Source organism: Lipotes vexillifer, unplaced genomic scaffold (genome assembly GCF_000442215.2).
Source record: "Lipotes vexillifer unplaced genomic scaffold, Lipotes_vexillifer_v1.1 scaffold527, whole genome shotgun sequence".
NCBI classification, from domain to species: Eukaryota; Metazoa; Chordata; class Mammalia; order Artiodactyla; family Lipotidae; genus Lipotes; species Lipotes vexillifer.
This window is the reverse complement of record NW_006793902.1, coordinates 79065-104067: the sequence shown is the minus strand read 5'-3', so window position 1 is coordinate 104067 and position 25003 is coordinate 79065. Positions and strand designations below refer to the sequence as shown.

The 25003-nt window shown below is 38.2% G+C and overlaps 1 protein-coding gene across 1 annotated transcript in view; it reads right to left on the bottom strand.

Annotated features, from left to right (window-relative positions):
- IFTAP (intraflagellar transport associated protein) overlaps positions 1 to 25003 on the bottom strand; it is a 59532-nt gene that overhangs the window by 25671 nt on the left and 8858 nt on the right. Inside the window, exon 2 of the mRNA XM_007466848.1 lies at positions 16807 to 16961. Within this exon, the coding sequence (XP_007466910.1) occupies positions 16807 to 16948 (142 nt within the window). The 5' untranslated portion in view covers positions 16949 to 16961. The remainder of the gene's footprint in view (positions 1 to 16806; positions 16962 to 25003) is intronic.

Here is a 25003-nt window from a genome sequence, read left to right as displayed (position 1 = left end):
AAAGAGTGTTTCTTTGGGCATTTCTGAGTCAAAACTTCAATACACATGAAACAAAGGTTTTTTGCTAAAGGTTTCATTATTCCAAAGCAATGGGATTTCAATTTCCTTTTGATACCAAACAGACAAGCTTCCAACAGATCTCCCTTACAAGGTCACCAACTACACCTACAATGTCTAATTTCAGGCCAAAGAAAAAGGTTACGCTCCTGCAAAAGGTTGAAACTATGGACACCTTGATAAATTAAACACCAATCGTAAACTGATTGTACATCTTCCAGATGAAAGCGGTCAGTTTCAGAGAACTCGGTTTTGAAAGAAACTTTTTAAAAATTCAAATTCATCCATTCAAAGGCCAGACTAGTGTCCATGAGCTTAGAAGAAAGTTTACACCTTACAGGAAAGTTCTCACAGATCAACACAACCAACATCAGAATTCATGACCTAATTCTCCCAGCAACACCTGAGTGTCTGTTCTTCTGCACCATGGTCAACAGAAATACAAATCAAGAGCATGTTCTCAGTTGTGAAGAGATACTGAATATGTTGCTAAGGAGGAAAGAAAAATTCATGGGGGTGGGGGTGTAATTCTGTGCAACACTGGGTAGTTGCCAGAAACCTCCTGCCAAGAGCATAGGGGATAAAGCAATCATGCTTATAACAAGACTGGGTACTTTGAAAGTCAGGGGGGTGATTTTCATATCATACTCCTAGCCTAAAGCAATGTTGCTCTGGACAAAATTTGCTCTTCATTTGCCCAGCCAAACTACTCACTCCACTGCTTCTTGATCACATACTCCTTGGTATATGGCCTCCCCTGGAGCGACAGTCATTAGGATTAAATAAGCAATTTAAAAACCAATCAATCATAAATCAGAATAAGTCCAAAGAAGCTAAATTCAGCAGACAGATGTTTTGTCTAAATTCCCTCTGCAGTGGTCTGAATTCCAACTGTTTCATGTTCTTCACTGGAAAGGGCACAGGGAGGAGTGGATTACCTTAGCCTGGCCAGTCAGGAATAATTGTACTTTCCCCGAGGCTGGATGATAATTGACTCATTATTCATAGACATAGCTCTCCAGCTGCCAAGACACAAATGCACAACACTAGCTCAGAAAAAAAAAAAAAAAAAAGTGTGTCAAAAGTCCAAGATGAGGGACACAATAGCAGTAAGTTGACATTTTTGAAATGTCCAGTGTTAGGCACTTAACAGAGAGAAAAAATAAGGTGAGGAAAGTAAAGTTGCCGTAAGTTTATTTTCAGGGAGAAAAGCTGAGTGGTAGTTGAGTTATGCAACTTATTCAACCCACAGGCTGTATCGTGGGCATCAACTATGTGCAAAGTGACCCAAGATGGGTAAGACCCAGTCCCTGCCCTTATGGAGTCTACAAACTAAGAAGTTTAGCCAGGTATGCAAACCACCCAAATAGAACACAACTAACGCAGAGGATATAAGGGAGCACAAAGTTAGAGAAGGGTGAAATCACAATTCGTTTGGGAGAATCACAGAAGGCTTCATATAGGAATGGGGAGTCTGAGAGGGGCTTTGAAAGATGGCTACAATTTCAGCAGGTGAGCCCTGTGAGGAGGTATCCCACAAAGGGAAAACTGCACAAACAAAGCTCCCAAGGTGGGAACACGTGGGGCCAGAGGAAGAACCACCATGTACTCCAGGAAGGCAGGAGCACATATTCTGCGATGCATGGAAGGGCTGCTATTTGCAGGGCTTGACAAAAACTCTGTACTATACCAAGGCCCTTGGGAGTCATAACTAGAGCTGTGCTCTAAGATGAAATGGATGGAAGGCAGCAGAGTGGTTCAGATACTTTCATACTAGAAAGTATGGCGCTACTGTGGCAATCCAGGTGAGAAGTAAACGGAGCCTCAGCGACGGATTTAAGAAAGGAGAAAAGAGCTCACAAAGTGGGTTCTTTTTGTGTTTCTAGAACAGAAATGAAGACACTATCTCCAAGCGGTTATGTTTCCTCCCTCTAGATATCTCAGAATGTTCACCTTATCTTCCCATGGCAATCTGTATTATTCTTTTAGTTTAATTTGGCATGCCCCAGATAACTTAAAAACAACAACAACTAAACAATCTCTGTGATGGTGGCAGTAGATATTACAGCATGCTTGCAACCTGTCAAATGGATTACATGTTGGTGCAAAGAGGCCACACATATCATCCCATAAGATAAACTCACCTTGCCAACTGCTTTAGTCAAGGCCACAGAAGGGAGCTGGTCCAGCGTGGGAGCAGATACAGCATATTTGAGCACAGCTTCCCTGAGCTCCCAGAATGCCTAACAGGGTGACACCTGTTGGTGACACTGTCTACACAAAGTAGGATCTTGTTTCTTTTTGTATCACTGTCCTTATCTACTTAAAAATTTCAAGGCTATGCACAAATGGTTTATTTTCTTAATAGGAAATATTTATGACAAGCAGCATCCTCCTAGCTCTTCAGCCAAACCCAGAGTCACGAGGCCATATGCTCATCCAGTGAAGCACTCAGGTAAGGATCTAGGTATCCATGAATAGTAGCTCCACCTCTCCATAGCTTTAGTGAGGTATATTTATAGAATTCACTTAAGTGTACAATTCAATAATTTTTAATAAATATATAGAGTTGTCCAACCATCACCACAATTACATTTTTAGATCATTTCCATCACCCCAAAAAGTCCCAGATACTCATCTGTTGCCACTCCCCATTCCTACTGCCAAACACAGGCAGCCACTAATCTACTTTTTATAGCTAAAGATATGCCTTTCCTAGACATTCCATATAAATACAATCATATGATACATGGTCTTTTGTACCTGACTTCTCTACTTAGAATGACATCTTTGAGGGTCATCCATGTTGTAGTATATATCAGTATTTCACTCCTTTTTATTGTCAAAAACTATTCCATTATCTGGATAGACCACATTTTGTTTTTCCATTCACCAGTTAATGGACATTTGGATTGTTTCCACATTTGGTGCCCCCTTGATTCTAATACTGAGTTGGAGCCAAAGACCACCATCACTAATCCAATTCCATGCAGTGCCACGACATGCTGAAATCAACACAAAGGCCAACCACAGAGTTCCAGCTTCCCTTCACACCCCAACAAGGGGAAAAATGCATATAGTACTTGAAGCTACAACTCTGATCATCTTATTGTCTCATATGGTCACAGCCTTAGAAACATGATCCTGTTTTCTTCTCCAAATGTATCTGAAATCATCTGCAATTACCTTTCTTAATTGTCCGTGCTCTATCTCTTCCCACTAAAATGTAAGCCTAAGGAGAATAGGGACCTCTCCATCAGAAACTTACTCACAATTCCTGAAAGGGAAACTGTTGTTTCCCCATTCCCAAGGACATGTAATGATTAAGACTGAAAGGTAGACTGACACACTACACTTCACCCAGTGAGCTCACTGTGTGCTTAGCACCACGCTAGGCTGGAAGACTTAGGAACTGGGAAAGTTAAAGGACATGGCTTCTGCCTATGAGAAACAGAATCTATCCCCTTAAAACTGTTACTCACTCAAAGGCATAACATTCTGCTTATCTTTCAGCCAGCATTTCCATGTCTAAGAATGTATCCAAAAAAATAATTAAATATGTGGGCAAAGAGTTCACTACAAAGCCAAAAATGTCTGATCTATTCCCCTGAAAATTTTTACTTAATCAAGGCCTTACATTTTTTCGTATCTTTGAACCAGCATTTCCATGTGTAAAAATTTATCCAAAGGCCATAAATCAGAAGGGTGCAAAAATGTAGCTACCAAAAATTACTACTACTACTAATACAGCCAAAGTCATTACAAGGCTATCCATGCCTCACCCCCCACCCCGACCTCCACACCCCCTGACCTCAGCTTCTCCTCCTCCCACCCCTGCTCAGGCCACTCTGGTCACTCTGGCCTCCTTGTTATTCCCCAGCCAGGCCAGGCACTGCTGTCACTAGGCCTCTGCACTAGTTGTTCCCTTAGCCTCAAATGCTTTTCCCTCAAGTCTCTGCAGGCTTAACTCCCTCTCTTCCTTCCAATCGTCACTCAGATTTTACCTTCCCACGGAGGCCTAACCGAATCACCCTACATAAAATTGCAACCTTACACCCCTGCTACCAGCACTCATGATCCTCCATACTCTGCTCTGTATTCTTTTTCTTTCCCAGAGAAATTACTATTTTCTAACACAGATATTTTTCTTATTTGTTGTGTTTATTGTTTGTTGTCTATCTCCCCCTTACAGGATGCAAATTCCCTGAAGATAATGATCTTTGTCTCTTTTGTTCACTTATGTGAACAGCACTTTGCACATACTAGGTGTTCAACGAGCATTAACTGTACGAATGAGGACGTGCAATATAACATCATTTATAGAAGCAAAAAATTCGAAATAACCTGTGTTCAACAAAAAGGATGGCTAAATAAATAATGGCCTATCCATACGATTACATACAATGCAGTCATGAAAAATACTGTTAAATAACCAAATTTATTGACATGGAAAGGTGTTCATAATATAATGTTATATGAAAAAGCAAGTTACAAAAGGAGTATACAGTATGACCACTGTTACAAAGAATTATAATAAATTTGCTGAATATATAAATGAATGAAACTATTAGGTTGAGCCCTTACTATAATTCAGGTACTATTAATATAAACAAACATCTATGTGTATGTGTGTTTTATAGATAATTATTTAATCCTAAGAATAAGCCTACGAGGTAGAGCCTATTACATCCATTTTATAGATAATAAAACTGAAGCTCAGAGATATTAAATAACTTTCCTAAGACCACCTAATTTGGAAGTAGCAGAGCTTAGGTTCAAATCCTGGTTGTCAACAAGTCTATATTCTTAACTAATAATTGTATACATATATACAAATTAATCAACAGAAAAATTCAGGAAGGATATATAATACACCCATGGTTTATCTCTGAGACACGGGATTATGGCTTTATTAATTAGGTATAAGTTTGCCTACATGAAACAGATACCCAAAGTAACAATCAGTTAAACAAGATGGAAGTCTATTTCTCACTCATGGAACAGTACAGGTGTAGATAATTCAGGGCTAATATGGTTGTTCTGCTCCACAAAGTCATCCTAGATCCCAGGCTCCTCCTATCTTTCTGCTCTGCCGTTCCTAAGGCACAACCCTTCTCCACATAATCCAGCATGAAGTACCACCACACCCTTGCTCCAAGCAAGAGTATGAAGAAAGAGAAAGAAGCCTGGACATCTATTTCCCTCTGTTACTAGTGAAGGCGTGGTTTAAGCTACTATATCAAGGATGCATCAAAATAGAGCAACTGAAATAAGTATTTTATTTCTCATGTAACAGTTTAGGGCAGGTAGACAGGCTCTGTTCCATGAGATGACCCAGGGATCCAGGCTGGTGGGGTGCTCTGCCATCCTGAGCACATGGCTTCTACCTTTGGGTCTAAGGAGTTGCTCTAATGACTGCCTAGTTCCTGCCAGGGGAAATGGAATTAAAGGAGTCCAGGGCATGTTTCTTAAGGATTTGACCCAGAAGTTACACATATCAGTTCCCCTCACTTCTTACTGGCACATACTTAGTCAAATGGCTATACCCAACTGCAAGGGAGAATGAGAAATGTAATCTTCATTCTGAATGACCACAGAGTAGTTAAAAATTTTACTGCTGCAGAAAGAGTATGTTTTTTGTTTTGCTGTATATGTGTATATGCATGTGTTTTGGTGCCTCTCTGTATTTTCTAATTTTCCTACCATGAACAAAAAAATAAACATTCATTTGTAGAGGTGAAAAGCATTTTCTTCAAACCCTCAATCCAGGGAGAACACATACATGTCTCTACTTCCTCCTTAAGAAGTCTTTCCTAGAAATACCAAAGAAACATATACATATACATATATGATATTTTACACTTACATTTTTTAATATTTTGGATTCATGTTTCCTTTAATATTTAACTTTGAGGTCCCTCTTTTAAATCATAGTTACCCCAATCATAAAATTTTACACTTGAGTATATTTTTTAAAATTACAAAGTACCCTCATGTATGAAATACAGAGCAGAAAAGTTACCAAAAGCACAAAATTATTGGAGGGGCATTGCCTAGAAGTACGTGCAACAAGATGCCTTCATAGCCCAGGTGGTCTCCCAAGTCTCTTGCCTGTGTACTGGCTAATGGCAAAATACTCACATACTCTTCTGACAACAGTAGAAGTAGACAGATTTCCCTGTGACTGGGTAGCTTTGGCCTGCAGACACATGCACTATAATCCTTCAGACTTGGGACAGAATATATGCTGAACCAAAGCCCACCCTAAAATTCTGTAAGCTATTATATCCTAGCCTCTGTATCAGAGATTAGCAAGATCAAAGTAAAACCATTCCTGTAGTGCTTTGCTTTGGTAACACAGATACTAAAATTGGAACAATACAGAGAAGATTAGCATGGCCCCTGCACAAACACGTCGCACAAATGGGTGAAATGTTCCATATTTTTCAAAACTAGAGATTATCATTCTAAATGAAGTAAGTCAGAAAGAGAAAGACAAATACCATATGATATCACTTACATGTGGAATCTAAAATATGGCACAAATGAACCTATCTACAAAACAGAAACAGACTCACAGACATAGAGAACAGACTTGTGGTTGCCAAGGGGGAGCGGGGTGGGAGAGGGATGGAGTGGGAGTTTGGAGTTAGTAGATGCAAACTACTATATATAGAATGGATAAACAACAAGGTCCTACTGTACAGCACAGGGAACTATACCCAATATCCTGGGATAAACCATAATGGAAAAGAATATAAAAAGAACGTATATATGTGTATAACTGAGTCACTCTGCTGTATAGCAGAAATTAACACAACATTGTAAATCAACTATATTTCAATTAAAAAATCATTCCTGTAACGTCATGCTTTTTCACTGTCAAAGTATCTTTTAAATAATACAAAATGATGACATTAAACTAAAGTTATATTTAAAGTAAAATAATTGTTCTTACACTTTGGGTGAAGAGTGTGGACAATTTCATGAAAGCTACGGAACTTATTCCTAGAGAAATACTATATATACAAAAGCACAGAATTTTGATGAATTCATCCACCTTCCCTCGCCCCTCCTTAATCTCATTTAGGGTGTTTCTCAAAGCTGGTCTGAAAGTCAAGCTTCCTGGGCTGCACACTAGAACTAGTAATTCAGAATTGGGGGATTGATCCCCAGGAAGCTGCATTTTAATAAGCATCTCCCAGGTGATCTTTACATATACTTAAGGTAAGAGTCCCAAGTAAAGATCTCGTGGAGCAGAATCTAAAAATTTAGAATTAAAAAGAAGTTTCTGATACCTCATCTTTGTCAAAACACATAATTACCTTTGCCTGAAGGTTATGTGTAGACATACTATTTAGTCCATCCACCAGAGGCCAGTGTAGGATTATTCCCTGCATTGTATAGTGTTACACTATACAATACACACTATACATAGATACTACACAATACATACTACACATAATTGGTTTTAATTACTTCAATGAAGAGGTGTGGAAAACTATACTGAAATATATAAAATTTTATAAAAATATAAAATACTGTAGACAGTATTTTACATTTTTTATATTGTATAATCAAGATTTCTTTAATATTTAACCTTGATGTTCCTCTTTTAAATAATAAATCGTCTCCATAGTCATAATACTTGAGTAAATCTTTCAAACTTATCAAGTATCTTCATGTATATTTCATCTGATTCTCTCCATAACCATGAGACACCAAGCAGACAGAATTATCGGATTTATAGATTCAGAGAGAGTAAATGGCAGGACTGCAGTCTCAAAGAGTTAATAAACGCCTGGACCAGGTCTTCTGAATCCTACCTTAGAAAAGCATCCTTTCCATTACACTGGTCCTGCCCACAACAAAATAAGAAATATAAGGGCAGTATACTAAATTCTTCATAAAACTAAATTCCTCCAACCTAAGAAATTTCCCTTCACCTTGAGATCATGCCCTTCTGCCTGCCTACAAAAAATGCATCTACTCAAGACAACCTCTTTTATTCATATAGGTTGGAGAAAGCTGGAGTAATTTTCTTCTGTCTCCTTTATAAATAAATGCTTCCTAGAAGTTTTCAAACTTTATGAGGTAGAATAACCTCTTCTATATAAATCTGTACTAATATAGGACTCATACATTGGCATATGAGAGCAATGCAAGAACAGACTTAAATTATACATGTCTTTCACACTCCCTCGTTTTTTTCAGAGTGCTCCAAGACATCCCTTGAATATAAAAAAACCTTGAAGTAAATAAAAGAAGAAAAAGTCTTTAAATCCGCTGTTCTAAGCATTCTTATTGCTCTCTTCGTAACTCATATTAAGTGTTTATTCAATCTAAAATTGAGACTCGAAAACCAAAGGCAATATTCTAGACACTGTTTTATGCATTGCCTGAGCAATCAACCTGTAACTGCACGTAGTCTACAAACATATAGATTGCTATTGTGCCTTCACACATCTAGAGCATTTGGAACACCAGCACACAGAAATAAATAAGAACAACATATTTCTGTCTCATTCATCTTGTATTCCCAGATTCTAGCTCAATGCCTGAATTATAGCAGGAATACAGTCAATACAGAAATGACCTCAACATTAGCAAGAACTGGATTGACACTACAATTAGGGACTAAGCCCAATATCCCAAAATTAGATGACTGGCTATAAGTCACACAAAGCCTAATTTGGAGAAGGTGGAAAAAAAAGAGAAAATGGTACTTGATTCACAATCCCTTTTTTCTAATCAGGGATTCACACACTACAAAAACTAATACAGGGCTTCCTTCGTGGCGCAGTGGTTGAGAGTCCGCCTGCTGATGCAGGGGACACGGGTTCGTGCCCCGGTCCGGGAAGATCCCACATGCCGCGGAGCGGCTGGGCCCGTGAGCTATGGCCGCTGAGCCTGCACGTCCGGAGCCTGTGCTCCGCAATGGGAGAGGCCACAAGAGTGAGAGGCCCGCATACCGCAAAAAAACAAAAACAAAAAAAACAAAAAAAAACAAAAAAAAAAACTAATACAAAGGCAGGCTAAGTCCGGAAAGAACATGAAAATGGTACAATGGTTCCTCACTGTGCTAAGGGAGCAATGGGCTGCATGAAGTGTAAGCTAACTAGCGTTCACTTCAATCTATCCCACCTGGAATGAATCCAAATAGGAAGGAAAAAAAGACATAAAAAGATTTCATACTAGACTGATTGTGGTTGGATTTTCATATAAGGAAGATATGAGTTTGGTTAAAATAAAGTTTCCTGTTTGTATCCCTTTGTGTTTAGCTGACCATTTCAAAGAAAATATTATTGTTCTATGGCTGAAAGAACATTTTGCTAAAACCATCCAGATGTGAATATGTACCCATTCACTGAATCAAAGGACACAATCTTATGACCACCTCAGTTTCAAGTCCAGTAATTTACTCTTTTCCATCAAGTATAACAACATATTGACAACAATAAGTAAAAATTAAAGAAAAATGCATATGAAACAAATGTGCATGCACTTAATATTGTTTAAATTGGCTACTTAAAGGTTGATAGTAACCATCTTAAACGTTTCTTTGGCTACCAGTAATTCTTTGCTTGTGTTTTGGAAAAGTTCAAAATTCCTTTTGCCTAAGAAAGTTCACCTCTCTAATTTATATGTACATATAAAATATACTATATAATATATATGTATATGTGTGTGAATTGAAAAGTTATAAAGAGAGAAATAAAATGATTCATTTATTTGGACATAAGTCAAATTTAAAACTTCACATAATATCTTATGTGTGTTTTACTGAGAAAACACACTAGAAAAGATATTTATTGCAAGAAAATATGTGTTAAAAACACTGCCGAAAATAAATGTAATGATTGTAATTCAAAATGTTGTAAATACTTAAATACATTTTCTTTCCTTATCCAATTACACCTAAACTACAGCAGAGAAGACAAATGACTATCTATGGGCCAAATATTCATGTGTAAAATTAATATGAATTGCAACAACTGCGGCTGAAGATTTATGGTAATATCTCTAAAACAAAATGGCTTGATCAGCTCAAAATCCATCATAATTTGAGAGGGGGAAATTTCCTTCTGCAACTGAACCAGCAGTTTTCTGTGTTTCATAATTTGTCAATTTGTTCCCTAAGAGAATTGATTTAGTGATGACAAAAGAAATAGAGAAACAAATGAAAATTGCTTAATGACAGTTTGGGGGACACTTTGGTCCCCCAAAGAGAAAGAACAGGTTAAACAGCTGATGATGCTTCTTCCAAAGGACTCTGCTATAAAGTAGTTCACTTCATCCAATACTTTTTTCTCCTTCAGTGTTCTATGTGATATTTGATGTTATTCTGTGATAAATAAGTCACATACAGATAGCTACTAAATGTATGATCAATATAAAACCATGAGCTATTTTCTTCTCCTTTTAGTCTTTTCAACAATACCAAAAAAAAATCAATCAATCAATCAATAACTGCTTCCTTATTCTTTCCCCTGGGATGCCAGGTTAATTAGGTGGAGTGTTTTTTTAATTGCCTAGTTGCTTTTATTACCAAGTCCTCATATGATGCCTTCTACAAATTTCTCTTGAATTTAACATCCCAGTGGTCTATATCTTAAGTTAAAGCAAGTTTATTGCTACTTGCTGTGCTATTTTCAATAATGCACTTTACTGTTAAACTCACATTTGCAAAAGTGCTTCCCGAGTTGCCTTTTTTTCTTAATGTGGCTAATGTAAAAAAGGAAACAGAAAGACACTGCAAATGGCCTATGAACTAAAAACACCGCTCAATATTCAGTAGGGAATTAAATGACTATAACAACAGCACAGAAAATGTGGCTTAAGTGCCACCTGGAAGCATAAAGCTGGTCAGTTCGTTTCCAACTTCCACTGGCAGGCAATCTGCCAGTTGCAAGGGTGTCAAAACAATGCTAAGCCCACTGGTCTCCATCTAATACTAGACAGAAAACAACTGCAAAAGGCTGCACAGCGAGGATTATTTTTTGTTGTTGTGTTTTCTTTATGAGAGAAAGCTGTTTTTATGCTCTACTGAAATTCCTTTTCTGCTCTGAAATTGGTAAGAGGGCCAGCTGCTTTCTCTATTTTTCTCTGCGGTATTTTTCTACAGCAGATTTTAAATTCATTCTTCAGATGGGGAAAAGACTCTTTGTCCCTCTTTGGAAGTTTAAAGATGCATTTCTAACGTTCAAATTCAAAATAGCTTTGGGGACCAAAATGATATGTCAACTTCAGAAACATGCTGTTTTATGTGCTGTCACCAGTTTCATTTTTAATTACATTTTTCAGAAGTTGTCAAGTGTGAGTGGTGATATTCCTTTGGCTGAACTGACAACTCAAAATGTATCAGTCCAGAAGTGTAAACCAAGTCCCAGTCCAAGATCCTGAGCTCTTGACAGAACATATACTCAGTAAGGAAAAAAATAAAAGGCTCCTGAAATGAGAACTTTGAACAAGTCACTTGGCCTCAGTGGGCCTCAGGATCTCCAGGTAAAACACTTGTGACTCATCTTTGTTCCTTTTCCCTAATCCTCTGTCAGTCACCTGTTACCAAGTACTGTCACTCTCACTTGCATCGGCCCTATCTCCTTTCCATTTCCTCCTCCACGGCCCTAGTGGAGTCTGTTGCAACCATATATGCATTTCTGCTCAGCCTCCTAGCTAAGCTAGTCTCCCTGACTCTAGTTGCTTCTCTCCTTCTTTGCCTCTATTTTTCAAAATCACTTGCAGTGTGCGTGTGCGTGTGCGTGTGTGTTTGTGTTGAAATTCTACTATGGTTCCCAGTTAGCTAGTATATCAAATCCAAACTCGGGGCATCATGACATCGGGGCATCCTTTGGTGGGCTCTTCTTACTGTGCCTAGCCATTAAATGTGTATGTTCTTTAGGGTTTGGTCTGAGGCCCTCCTATCTGTGTTTCTGACATCCTTCATTCTCTTATTTTCTTTTTGTTTCATTTATTCAACAAATATTTATTAAGCATTGATTTATTCTACATTACCAAACACTGCTTTAGACACTAGAATAATAATGGTGAACAAAACCCCCAAGCAATCAGCCATCATGGAGCTTACACTCTGGAGAAGTACAGAGTGTAAGTGTTTTGCGGTAGCACATCCATTCCTATGGCTCACATTATCCACGTGCCAGTGAATCCCAGACCTTGAGAACTGCCCGATGCTGTATGGAAGGCAGAAAAGCAAAATGGTTCAGGGTACAGGCTCTGGAGCCACGATGATTAGGCCCATAATCCAATGCCATCACTAACTAGTTACATGACCTTAGGCAATTCTGTTAGGGCTGCCATAACAAAATACCACAGACTAGGTGGCTGAAACAACACAAATTTATTTTCCCACACTTCTGGAGGCTAGAAGTCTGAGATCAAGGTGTAAGCAGGTCTGGTTTCTCCTGAGGCCCCTCACCTTAGCTTGCAAATGGCTGCCTTCTCGCTGTGTCCTCCTGTGGTGTCTTCTCTGTGGACAGGCATCCCTGGTGTCTCTTCTTATGAGGACACCAGTCATACTGAATTAGGACCCCACCTTTATGACCTCATTTAATCTTAATTACCTCTTAAAAGGCTCTGTCTCCAAATACAGTTGCCTTACTGGTTAGGGCTGCAACACATAAATTTTGAAGGGACACAATTTAGTCCATAACAGCAATTTACTTAACCTTAAGCCTTGGTTTCCTCATCTGTAAGTTGAGAATAATAAAAATAAAAATGAAAAAAGAAATTCACTAGGTAATTACAAAGATTGAGATGACCCAGGTAAAGTGCTAAGCATAATACCTACTACTTAACAAATGTTAGCTGCTTATCAATAAGAGAAGGTCAAACTCTCTCATGATTATTAAGATTATTAAAACCTAAGAAAAACTGAAACCTATTCAGAGGTTTTGAAACTAAGAGTTTGGGACAATCAAAGACTAGACCACCACCAGATTATAAAGCCACAGGCATAGCCATCTGTCCAGAACATTCAGACACACAATGTTCTACCTAATGGGGAATTTAATTCAAATATTAACAAGTGTGAAGGGAGAAAGGGAGATTGAGATGACAGGATTTTTTCTTTTCAAATATATGTTGAAAGAACAATTAAATGCTAAAAGCACGAAGTATTGAAAGTGAAATGAGAACGGCATAAAGAAAACAAGAAACAAAATTACACATCAAAATCAGAAAGAAGATCTTTGATCTCGACATAAGAAAATAGGTTAAAGTAGATAAATATGGCAGTTGAGTAAAAAGCTATTATTATGGGATAATATAGAAACTGGTAAATCTGGATTTTAGGGAATCTGGATCCTAGGTATTTTAAGAATGAAATACAAAGTCCTATTTAGGAGTTAATCATAAAATCACAGTAGATTCATTTCAACTTCCAAAGCATTTTAAGCTGAAGTTGGTAAAACTGGCAAAACCTTAATGGAAATAACCTGAAGCACAAAATCATAACAATAATGGTGTGTGTGTAGGTGTACGTGTGTGTACGTGTACATGTGTGTACGTGTGTGTGTGAGACTATGAGTGCTTGAGAACACAAACTGTATCTTAATTGTTTTTGAATCCTTAGCATCTAAAACAAGAAACTCAGATCATAACAAGACACAGAGGATTACTAAATGAATAAATGAATGAATGCATTAACAGAAAATCAGGTATAATTATTTATATCTGTGTTTTTGTAACCTAAAAAAAGACGGAAACATAACAGATAAGGAGGAAGAAGCATTTTTCCTTTAGACAAATAGTCTAGTATAAATTAATTATATTCACAAAGAAACTGAAATACCAAAGATTGAAAGTCAGCCTCTTATCATTATCCACAATAATGTCAAAAATATAATGTCTTCACTGATAATGAACAAAACCAAAATCTGCATGCTGATTTTCTAATACAAATCTTAAACTCGGTCTTACTTTCTTGAACTGATGACACTAATTGAGAATTCAATTATAAATGTCTGCTTAAAACTAATAAGTAATATGTCTCTTTAAACATTCTGACAAAACACTGGAGTTATCATCAACTATGCACTGTGATTATTAAAACCAGAGCTGCTTTTTAAAAAAACTGCAAGGGCTTCCCTGGTGGCACAGTGGTTGAGAGTCCGCCTGCCGATGCAGGGGACACGGGTTCGTGCCCCAGTCAGGGAAGATCCCATATGCCAAGGAGCGGCTGGGCCCGTGAGCCATAGCCGCTGAGCCTGCGCGTCTGGAGCCTGTGCTCCACAACGGGAGAGGCCACAACAGTTAGAGGCCCGCGTACCGGAAAAAAGAAAAAAAACAACAACTGCAAAACATGGTCAACATAAATGTACTACAGTTACAGTTATGGTACAGTATTAACAGTTTCCAACTGTTTTCCAAGCATTTGAAGCAGTAATGTGAATTTCTTCAATAAGGCTATAGTTTAATTTTTTCCAGGGAAATATTTTTAATAGGATTACTGACCCCTTTAACACTCTTGGAAAGAAAATGAATCCCATAAACATTCTGGCATATAACTATTATAAAAATAAATAGAACAATCAGTGGAAATGGTAATGTACTTGAGATACTAAACTTACTAAAGAAATGTACATAAGTATATGTGGTGATAGCCAGTTTAACACAGAAAAGATTCCACTTCATATCAGCAAAACAACCAAATACACTAAGACAAATGAAGGGCTGGAAAGAAGGAGAAAACTTTGAAGAAACAGCTTTCATGTCTTCCGTCAAACAGAACTAACAGACAGAACACACTGACTGATCAATTCTGCTGGCTATCATTCAACTCTTAGGCTTGACCCTAAGTACTATTTGGCTTTTCAGAAGGTATTTAAATGTTTCTGGGGGAAAAAAGGACACTTACTGATTTAAGACATATTTTTCCACTCACAAATCTTTGCTGTAGGCAGAATTTTTTCAGGTCATTAGTTTATGATGTGAACTGGAGCCTAGGGACATTTTGAAAGGGAAAAAACTAGTGTGCTTGGAGATGCAGTTTATATGACTTGTGTCATCATTTATTTCAGCTCAGTTTGGGGCCTGAAACTGAACTCAAAATGAAGTCACCACATCTGCAACAGTTTCTCTCAGCATGGAATGAGCATACAGAAATTTGAAAAAAGAATAGACCCCTTATCCCAAAAACAAAAACAGCATAACCTCCTTAGAATATCCAAGTCCTCGCAAGAAGTTCTTAGTCTGATCAGAGTACAAAAATAAAGTCAGCCTTACAAATAAATTTCCGAAATAATCTGGATTGTCAAAATGTCACTGGCATACCAAAATGCATTAATTCTGCCAGTTTTACCCTTGCTTCCACACCCTACCCCAGCCATTCATACTGCCATGTTTTGCTCTGGAAAACATAGAACTAAATCATTAGGCTCAGAGAAAGCAAGCATCTTCCTAAATCCATGTGCATAGACCAAAAGATGATTTGGCCATTATCAAGATTAATTTGATCCACATATCATGCCAAAATAGATCATTCACAGCCCAAGTTAACAAGAATTTCCTAAATTTTCTGTTTCCCTTAAGTGTAAACAAAATAGATAATGATATTCCCACTACCTGGCACAATAAAAGAATCAGGTTGGAATCACTTTTCCTTGTCTTCATTATAACTACCCTTCTTTTACATTTCTTAAGGACACATGAACTATGACTTCAAATCATGAAGTCAGGTATCCTGAGACTGTCATGACCAGATGCACATTGGACTCCGCTTAAGAGCTGAGTCAACAGTCTCCCGAATGTGGATCCCATGACCCAGAGAGGACCAAGGTTGAGAGCAAGAACTCAATGCCTACAGGAGCCACTTAAGTGAAGGAAGCATGCAGGGTATACACAGGTTTTTCGAGTGTGTGAGAGCCAGAGAGTGTGTCAAATGAGGGAGGTCACATGGCAAGGGCTCCTGAACTCCAGCTGATATTGCCATCAGGGAAATAAGAGGTAACCGACCTTCTCACTTAATCAGAAAAAAAAAGCAAATCAAGTTCTTTATGTAAAATTTCCAACTTATAACTGTTGGCTTAATAAAACAACAATACTGCATGAGGCAACCAAACACATCACGAGAAACACACAGCATGGGTTTGGCCTTTAGGGTTTTAGTTATCACTCCGGTCTAAAAGGTTGTTTCCACTCTACAGAAAACATAGCATCATCATCATCACAACAACAACAACAATAATACTATACCTAGCCTTCATTAAGCATGTATGTGCTAGCCACTATGCTAACAGTTTTACATGGATTATCTCAAATAACCTTCATCAACCTTTAAGGTACTATTATTATCCCCTCTTTACTCAGTGACCTCCCCCCAAGGCAGAAAGTGGCTATGGCAGAATCCAAAAGTGTGCAGTGTAACTCCACACCCTACAGTATGCTAGATTTCTTCAATGTTTTCAATATGCTTTTAAAAACCTCCACTTTTTTGCCCTTGTGTTTCTTCAAAACTAAAACGAAGGGATTATTACTAAATGATTTCTCAAGTCCTCTTTAGTTCTCAAATTCAATGGCTCTGACTCCATAATACAACTCTTGATTGGATAAAAATGTTAGTATCTACATGCATCAGTTGCAAACGCCCTGAGGAGAATAACCTGATCAAAGAGATAGAATGAATGAAGGCTCATTCAATAGTCTTTCTGAAAAAGACAGCAAAGACATAAAACTATAATAAAATTCATCGTCTCAACTGCTACAGAAAGTTTACTTTCTCCATTTTACCTTTTGAAAGATGAGTGAAAGTGCTCAGAAATTCTTCATATGTTTGCTCGTGACAATTAACAAACTTATCCAAGACTTCTTCAATATGCCGATCTTCATCCATCACCTCCAATTCCGGTATCTGGCAGGCATTCCTATTCATGAAGCCACTTTCTCTGTAAGACAAAGAAAAACATGAGCTACAGAGAGCTGTGCAGTACCAGCCTCTCCTAAGAATACTCCAGATGTGTAGGTAGAAGAATTCCAAGGCCCTAAAAGGAGAAATCAAGATAGTTAGTAGAGCAGTAAACGCTAGTTCAAGAGACCAGAGTTTTATTCCTATCTCAACTGCTAAACTGTTAACTATCACAATTTTATTTTTGCTTCAGTTCCTCATTTCCATCTTCTTAATTCACAGGAATATCATCACAGTTACACAATTAGAAACCCAAAATCTTTCAAGGTAAGGTGAACTTCAAAGAATATGTCAAACAACCACCCTTCCAATGACAACAATAGTGGCTAATATTTATTAGTTCCTTTTGAGCACGCATTAGGTAAGAGGTGCTGTTCCGAGCACTTTTATGTTAACTTCATAACAATTCTAGCTCAGATCACAGAGCCAGCAGGCAGAAGTGTCAGTTCTAGAAGTGTGATCATAGAACCCATGCCCTTAAGTACTTCATTATGTTTCTCTAACCATTGCATGACACACACATACCCCTCCATACTATTGTACTATTGCTGACGAACAGCTGACTTGTCTGTGCTTTAACACATCCAGACACTGGAAACTCTGAATGCTCCAAAGCCTTTGGACAGCTCTATTAAAGCCTCCTTCTAAGACTGAGCCTAAATCTGTCTCCCTGTACCCTACCCCAACTGGTCCTGAGTCCCTGGATGGGACTGAATAATTTCAATCCTTTTTATCCGTGATATCCTTTCAAATATTTGAACAAGCCTATACTGTCCTTTCTCAATCTTCTCATTTCATTCACTTAATTTCTTTTTCAAAACCCAGTTCAGGGCCTCCCTGGTGGCACAGTGGTTGAGAGTCCGCCTGCCGATGCAGGGGATACGGGTTCGTGCCCCGGTCTGGGAGGATCCCACATGCCGCGGAGCGGCTGGGCCCGTGAGCCATGGCCGCTGAGCTTGCGCGTCCGGCAACGGGAAAGGCCACGACAGTGAGAGGCCCACATATCGCAAAAAAAAAAAAAAAAAAAAAAAAAAAAACCCAGTTCAGAATTCAGTTTCTCTTTGAAAGCTTTAGCTTCCCATCTCCCATCATCACAGGAAGAGCAAATCATAATTTCTGTGCTGCCTCTCTATACTGTGTCTACTGTTCCACTTATCACATTGTATTGTAAATAGTTGTGTACATTTCTGTGTCCTCTATTAGACTTAGAGCCTGTGAAAGGCAGGGTCCATGTCTTTTCATAGCTCAGGAGGTGGCATAGAGCTGGCAGTCCATCAGTCTTAAGCTAAAATTACGCATTTGAGCAGGTACTATAGTCAGATATTGCTAGAAGCTGGCAAAAGACTCAACTAAACCTGCTCAATCACTATATCTGTACCGTGTATGACATGGCTTTGGGTCCTTTCACCCTTTTGATCAATCTACCTGGAAAAGATTTCACACTGCCTGCATCCCTTTAAAATATGCCATCCAGAAATGAAGACAAGACTCCAGGTATGGTCTGGAGACACTGAGATTTGACTAACTCTCACGTTCCAAATGTTACACTCCTGCTTTATACCTGAAGATCACGTTCACATGCTAGTGGCCCCTTCACATTGTCAGCTCACTGACTGCTTTGCTAACTAAATGCTTGTCAGCTAAGACACAATGCCTCAATCCCTGCGGAGTTTGAACTTTGTTTTTAGTTGTGATATTTCATCTTGTTAAATTCCATTCATTCTGTGTGAAATATGATTCTTACACAGCTTTGAGAAAAAATGACTATCTACACAAAGCAGAAGAATAATGACAGCCTAAGCACCCAGTGTAATTCATGGGGGATAATAAAAAGGAGGGGTTCTCTGGTACTGTATAGACACCATGGTTCTTCTATTTTTCCAAAACAAGAGTGAAAATCTGGTGTCTGTTATTAACTTTATTTGGTATTTACCAAAAAGCTCAGAAAAAAAATAATAAAACAAAAATGTGTTCATAAGATGATACCCAAAGTCACCTAGTGGCAAGACCTGACCTGAATTAATATGAAAGTGTTTATGACTTTTATTTATTCTGTTTAAATAGTATAACTATTCATATGCTTCCCTGAAAAAATACTAATGGGCTTGCTTTTTTTTTTTTTTTTTTTTTTGCGATACACGGGCCTCTCACTGCTGTGGCCTCTCCCGTTGCGGAGCACAGGCTCCGGACGCGCAGGCCCAGCGGCCATGGCTCACGGGCCCAGCCGCACCACGGCATGTGGGATCCTCCCGGACCAGGGCACGAACCCGCGTCCCCTGCATCGGCAGGTGGACTCTCAACCACTGCACCACCAGGGAAGCCCTGGGCTTGCTTTTGAGGCGCTTTCCTGATCCCACTGGAGATTTTCTTTAATATGTGGCATTTGCCCTGATTACCTTTCTAAACTCCAAAAACTTCTGAATTCTGAAAGACATCTGACCCCAAGGGTTTTAAACTGGAATTGCGAAGCTACAAGAACCTCCTAAGATTGCTATGAGGATTCGATGAATATACATGGGGCCTCAAGAAATGTTAGCCGTGATGATGATGATAATGGATCAGTCTTAGTATTCTGTCCTTTGTCTACATGAAGACGTGTTTTGACTGTGACCCCTTTGACTCTGAAGGTACTAATATTACCCAAAGATCAATCAAGAGAATTCGTGATGCATTACAACCCTAGATAAAACATGGTATTGTAGAAGTCCAAGTGAAAATAAAAAGTGTAGCTATGTGCCAACCCAAAGTGAAAGAAACTGTTTCAAGCTATTTGTACCTGAAAATTAGATATAGGAAAAAGCACCAGTTAGAGTGTATGCAAATTTACCTATAATACTGCCAGGCTTCAGCAACCCATAGTTTAATATATTATGCTTGCAGTTGCTAAATGATAAATAATGATAAATTCAAAGGTGGCTATTATTTTACTATAAGTAGGACGTGTACTTAATTACAAAAACTTCTGCTCTTCCAGAAGTGCATCCCAGCAAGATTCTGACACTGTATTATATCAAATATCTTTCTCAAGGCTTCTCAGGTAATCTAATTCTACAGGCAAAATATCAAACAGAAGCAGCCAGGTTGTATTTTATATTGCTGTAAATGCCTTCTCGTGGATGCTTCAAGGGTGATAATAGAAATCCCTTTAAACTTCCTTTGCAATTCTCAAATTGGTGTATTTAGCCTTAACACATCTCAGTTTTACTAAAAGGCAAACAATCAACAGGCTGTACACAGCACAAATTCAAAATCTTTCAATGCCTTTAACTTTATTCCTGTGGTTACCAGAATACAGGAGAGGTTATGTTTTTACTGACTTTTTAAAGACTTTTGGAAAATCCAGTTTTACAAGCTATCATTGTTTAGAGAGTTTAACAGATACCCACCTTCAAATTTAGAACTTTCCTTATCTATAAAAATATAAATAACCTCATGTTAAAAGTCCCCAGAGACTGACAAAGCAGATAATCATTTACCAGACAGTCAAGTGGTTTATGCAAATCCTAGTGGTTTTCTAGAAGGAAGCAATGCTTTTTCAGTTACCGTTCACATTAGTTTGTGTTTTTACCATAAAGTACCTTTCTAAAACAGAAAAAGGAAGAGAGAGAGACACACATGCTTGGACAACAAGATTCTTTGTTTTGGTTTGGTGTTTTGTTTTAAGGCTTAAAGCTCCGCATAAAAGACCCAGAGCATATTGTGATGATAACTAAAACTAAATGTATAACAACGCCCACTGGTAAATCAGAAGTAACACTTTCACAGTCACAGAACCCAGCAGAACCACTGGGAGGATGTATTGCTCTGCTTGGACTACTGAACTTCACAGGGAGACCACAAACTTCCTTAGGAACACGGCTCTCTTGTTACTGAGTCACTGGGAGCTAGCAAGAAAGTCACATAACCTTCCTGGAGTCCCCTTTCTTACTAACAAATAACGAAACTAACGACCACTCAAGCTGGTTAGTGTCACCTGCTCTCTGAAAGGACATGTAACTAGATGAGGCTGGTACTGAACCCAAGTTTGACTGCTCACTGCTGGAAAGCCCAATACTTGAGAGACAAGTGTTGGTGAAAACGGAAAAGTTGCTTTATTCAGGAGCTGATGCCATGGCTATAATTCCCTACTGTCAACCCTTCATTCCACTGCTATGGAATAGTCTGTCTTTTGTAACTTTTTCTAGGAGAGAGCAAAAGCAACGGTTGCAACATTGTATTATGTACTCAGAGCCTTCGTGATGGTTTAGGAGTTTCAGTTTTTAATTGATCCTGGTGTGTCATCAAGTTCAGGCCCACTTGGGGCCAGCTGATTGAACCCACAGGAGGACAGTTTGGGGTCATAAATCAAGGCATTGGTTTAAGATAACAATCATGAAAAAAATTAAGTTGGGCTTGTTCTTCCTTTGTTTGTACATTCCCTCACTTCCCTAGTTAGTAGCTGTTTGAATCTGCTCTTTGGAACTCAGGGAAGATCTAGAAGACTAGAGCCTTTTTACAAACAAGAGGCAGGCAGAGGACATGGGGTGGGGAGGGGGGTGTCTGTCCCAGGAAGGTCCCTGTAAAGGGTACCTGCTCCTTTACAGACATTATTATAAAATTTGGTATGTGGAATTATCACCATCGCTGTAGCATATCTTTGATGCTTATCTTCAGATCCCTGCTTCATGAGAATTAGCTAAACAAAACACAACTGTCAGAGACGAGCGTGATAAGCCTTAAGAAACAAGTCACCCTGAGCTACTGTCCTCTCAAAGTATGTAACCTGCTTTCTAACAGCACAGAAAGGTGTACGTCTGCAAAAACGTTTGTGTTTTTTTAAATTGTGAGGTTTACCACTGATGCTTGAAAGTAATAAATAATAACACATTTTTAAAGAGTTGTGCAGGGGCTATCAAAGCCCACATTCTCAAATTCTCATAGTTCTTCTTAATAAGAAGCTCCTGCTGTGTGAAATGTAAAATGGGATATTTTTAAAAGAATTCATCTAGCCTGAGGAATGAAACCATCAACCTTGAGACTTGAAAGGCTAGGTCTCCTTTTATACTTTGGAAAATGGACAAATCTCAAAAGACCAAATTATACTGTACGGGTATAGATTTACTGACATGATAGAAGAGACCCGGTGTGAACTGATGGCTTCTGCCTTGACTGAACAACTATTTTGCATCCTATAATACTTTTTATGTCGTTTAGATCATATTAAGGAGTACGAAATCCAAGGACAGAAATTGCCAAAGATTCTCAGAGTTGAGAGAAACCTAATGGTCATCTAGTCCAATCACAGAGAACAAATAAAGGAATCTGGTAAGGAAACTGTAAGTGAGGTTTTTGTCAACTAATGACTCTATTGATGAGCAGTATTACGTGGTTCTCGTATCATAAACAGTAATGAGATGTTCTTGATTATGATTTTTAAGGCATACATGAAGTCATCAGGAACTTAAACAAAAAGCAGCAATCTCACCCTGGTTGGATGTATCCATGCATCTGACTACAAGCACATTCTGTACCCCAATAACATACAAAACATCTTGAGACAAAGCACACACACACACACAGACACATATGCATATATACCATTGTTTTAGACATCTACCAGTAGGAACAAGAAAACAAAGGAAAAGAGGAAGGCATAAATAGAAAACACCTTACAAAACAGAGAAGGATCGAAACTCCTTTACAGTTTATTAGGATGAGATAAAGACATACATTCTAGCATCTAAGAATACACAGCATTCCAATTTATAAGCTTCTCCCAACAAGCCTTTTTTAATACATTAAAAAGCATGGAATTCTCCATTGTCACCGAAAAAGGTGACAGTATAAGCCTCTGGACTTCCATATAAACTCCCCTAGGTACAAGCCTCTGCAGTGAATATTATGGAAAGCATTTGTGGGAGGCAGGAGAGGCTTAGGGCTGAACGTTGATTACAAACCTTTAGAAGACAGAAGTTGTGTACTGTCATCTGTGCAGAGGTCTCAGAAGTACGCATGTCTTTGTTTTACTCTTTCCTTGACAAAAGATCTCACCTTAAGGAAAAGAGAAAGAGAAGACACCCAGTAAAAGTTTACCAAGAAATGTTGGAACTCAGGCGTGTTGATTGTTTTCCTCTTGCAGAAAGCTCTGGAGGATGGGAATAATACTGATCTATAAAATTACATGTTTAAGCAGAAACTTTCCTCTTGAAAAATTTGCTTCCCCCCTTTCCTGATCATCCATCCAAGTTACTGCAATGGGGTTTCTTGAGGCTATCATTCATTAAGCCCTGTTGTTCATCAGCAGACTGTATAAAATCAATTTTATTTCCCCAAAATATACTCTTCCTCCAAGCTGTTTAAGTCAATCCAGAAACGTCTACATTGACTCACTGAGGCAGGTCAACTATTAGACTGTTTTCAACTACACAGTTATTAATTCCATTAAACAAAAATGCAAACAGTTAAGCATTCAGAACTGCCTCTCCCTGCTCACTCCCTATTGTTTTTTTAAAAAGCAAATTACCTGTGGACATAGAAGCTGAAGGATATACCCATAAGACAAATTTCAGAAAATCTATTGTTTTTCAAAGCAGAAAGATACCTTTTCACTACCATTTTTTGTTTCTTAATTTGCTTTTTTGAAAAATTTAAGAGTCATGTGTAAACACAAGTCAATACCCTACCTTCACCCCCTAACAAAACTCCTACAAGCATATTAAGTGACCTCTAGACTAGTACATTTTATCAAGAAAAATGTACAATACACATATTTCAATCTTATTCAAAACTGATCTCCTAGCCTCAGAAATGTGATCAACTACCTCAGTGAGTTACAGACAATAACAGTGAGTTTTTCAGTGAACATTTTTTCAAGGCCCCTAATAAAGCTGTGAATCCATAAGGCAGTAGAGTTTCTAAGTTAACTTTAGAGCTCTATAATCATGCAATAAGATTTCAATCATAAAAGATTTATTAGCTCAATTGTAATCCCACCTTCCCATGGGATGCAATGTCCCATTATTGTTCATTTTATCTGTACTGCATAACTACTGTGGCACAAAGGCATCTACTCTCAATTAAAATCATCCCTTTTTCTCCAGCTCCGGAGCCTGTTGGCCACATGCACAGTGCACAGCACTTTCACAAAACCAGAAAGCCTGCTTTAAAGCAACACCTGCACAGTTAGTTAGGAGCAGGTGTAGACCAACCAAACTAAATCAACTCTGCTTTTAGGAATTCATTTCCAAGTGTTTTGAAATGCCAGATCTTGCAAATAAAGCTGACCTTTTCATCTGACGTTATCTTAAGAGAAATAAGATTTTAAAATATATTTCTCAGCTATTTTTGATTCTAAATTCCTATGACCATGGAATAATAAATGGGCCTTAAGAAGTAATACAGTGCTTCCCTAGCTTCCAATTTTTCTCAGCATTTTATTTGCAATTTTGCCTTGATGTACACCACATAACATACACACACACCAACATAAAAACAATTTATTTTTGCCATCATGGTTTCTATACTCAAAGGTAGAAATTAACATACACAAATTCCCTCCTTCTCTAAGAATAAAAATTTTAAGTGCATTTTCTTTCTAGTACAACATTGTAAAACACCTCTGAAATTTTGCTCCATTTTATTTTACAACTAAGTGTCCACCTTACATCACGGAACATTCTGGTCAGGTGGCTGTATTTAATTCATTACTTTAAATAAAAAATGACAAGTCACTTGTCACATTCTTCTCTTGACAACCCATCATACTAACTGTAGACTGCTTCCTTCTATACGTTTCCTTTTCCTTCCTCTTTTCTCCTCTTGGCTAGTTTCAGTTGTGGCTTCTATCATGGGATTCATTCAACAAGCCAAACATCTCCCTTTCCCACACTATTTATATTATTTCCTGAAAAATCAGCCACTTATTAAAGAAGTAAAAAATAATTGTCTATGCCTATTTTTTTTTTTTTTTTTTTTTTTTTTTTGCGATACGTGGGCCTCTCACTGTTGTGGCCTCTCCCGTTGCGGAGCACAGGCTCCGGACGC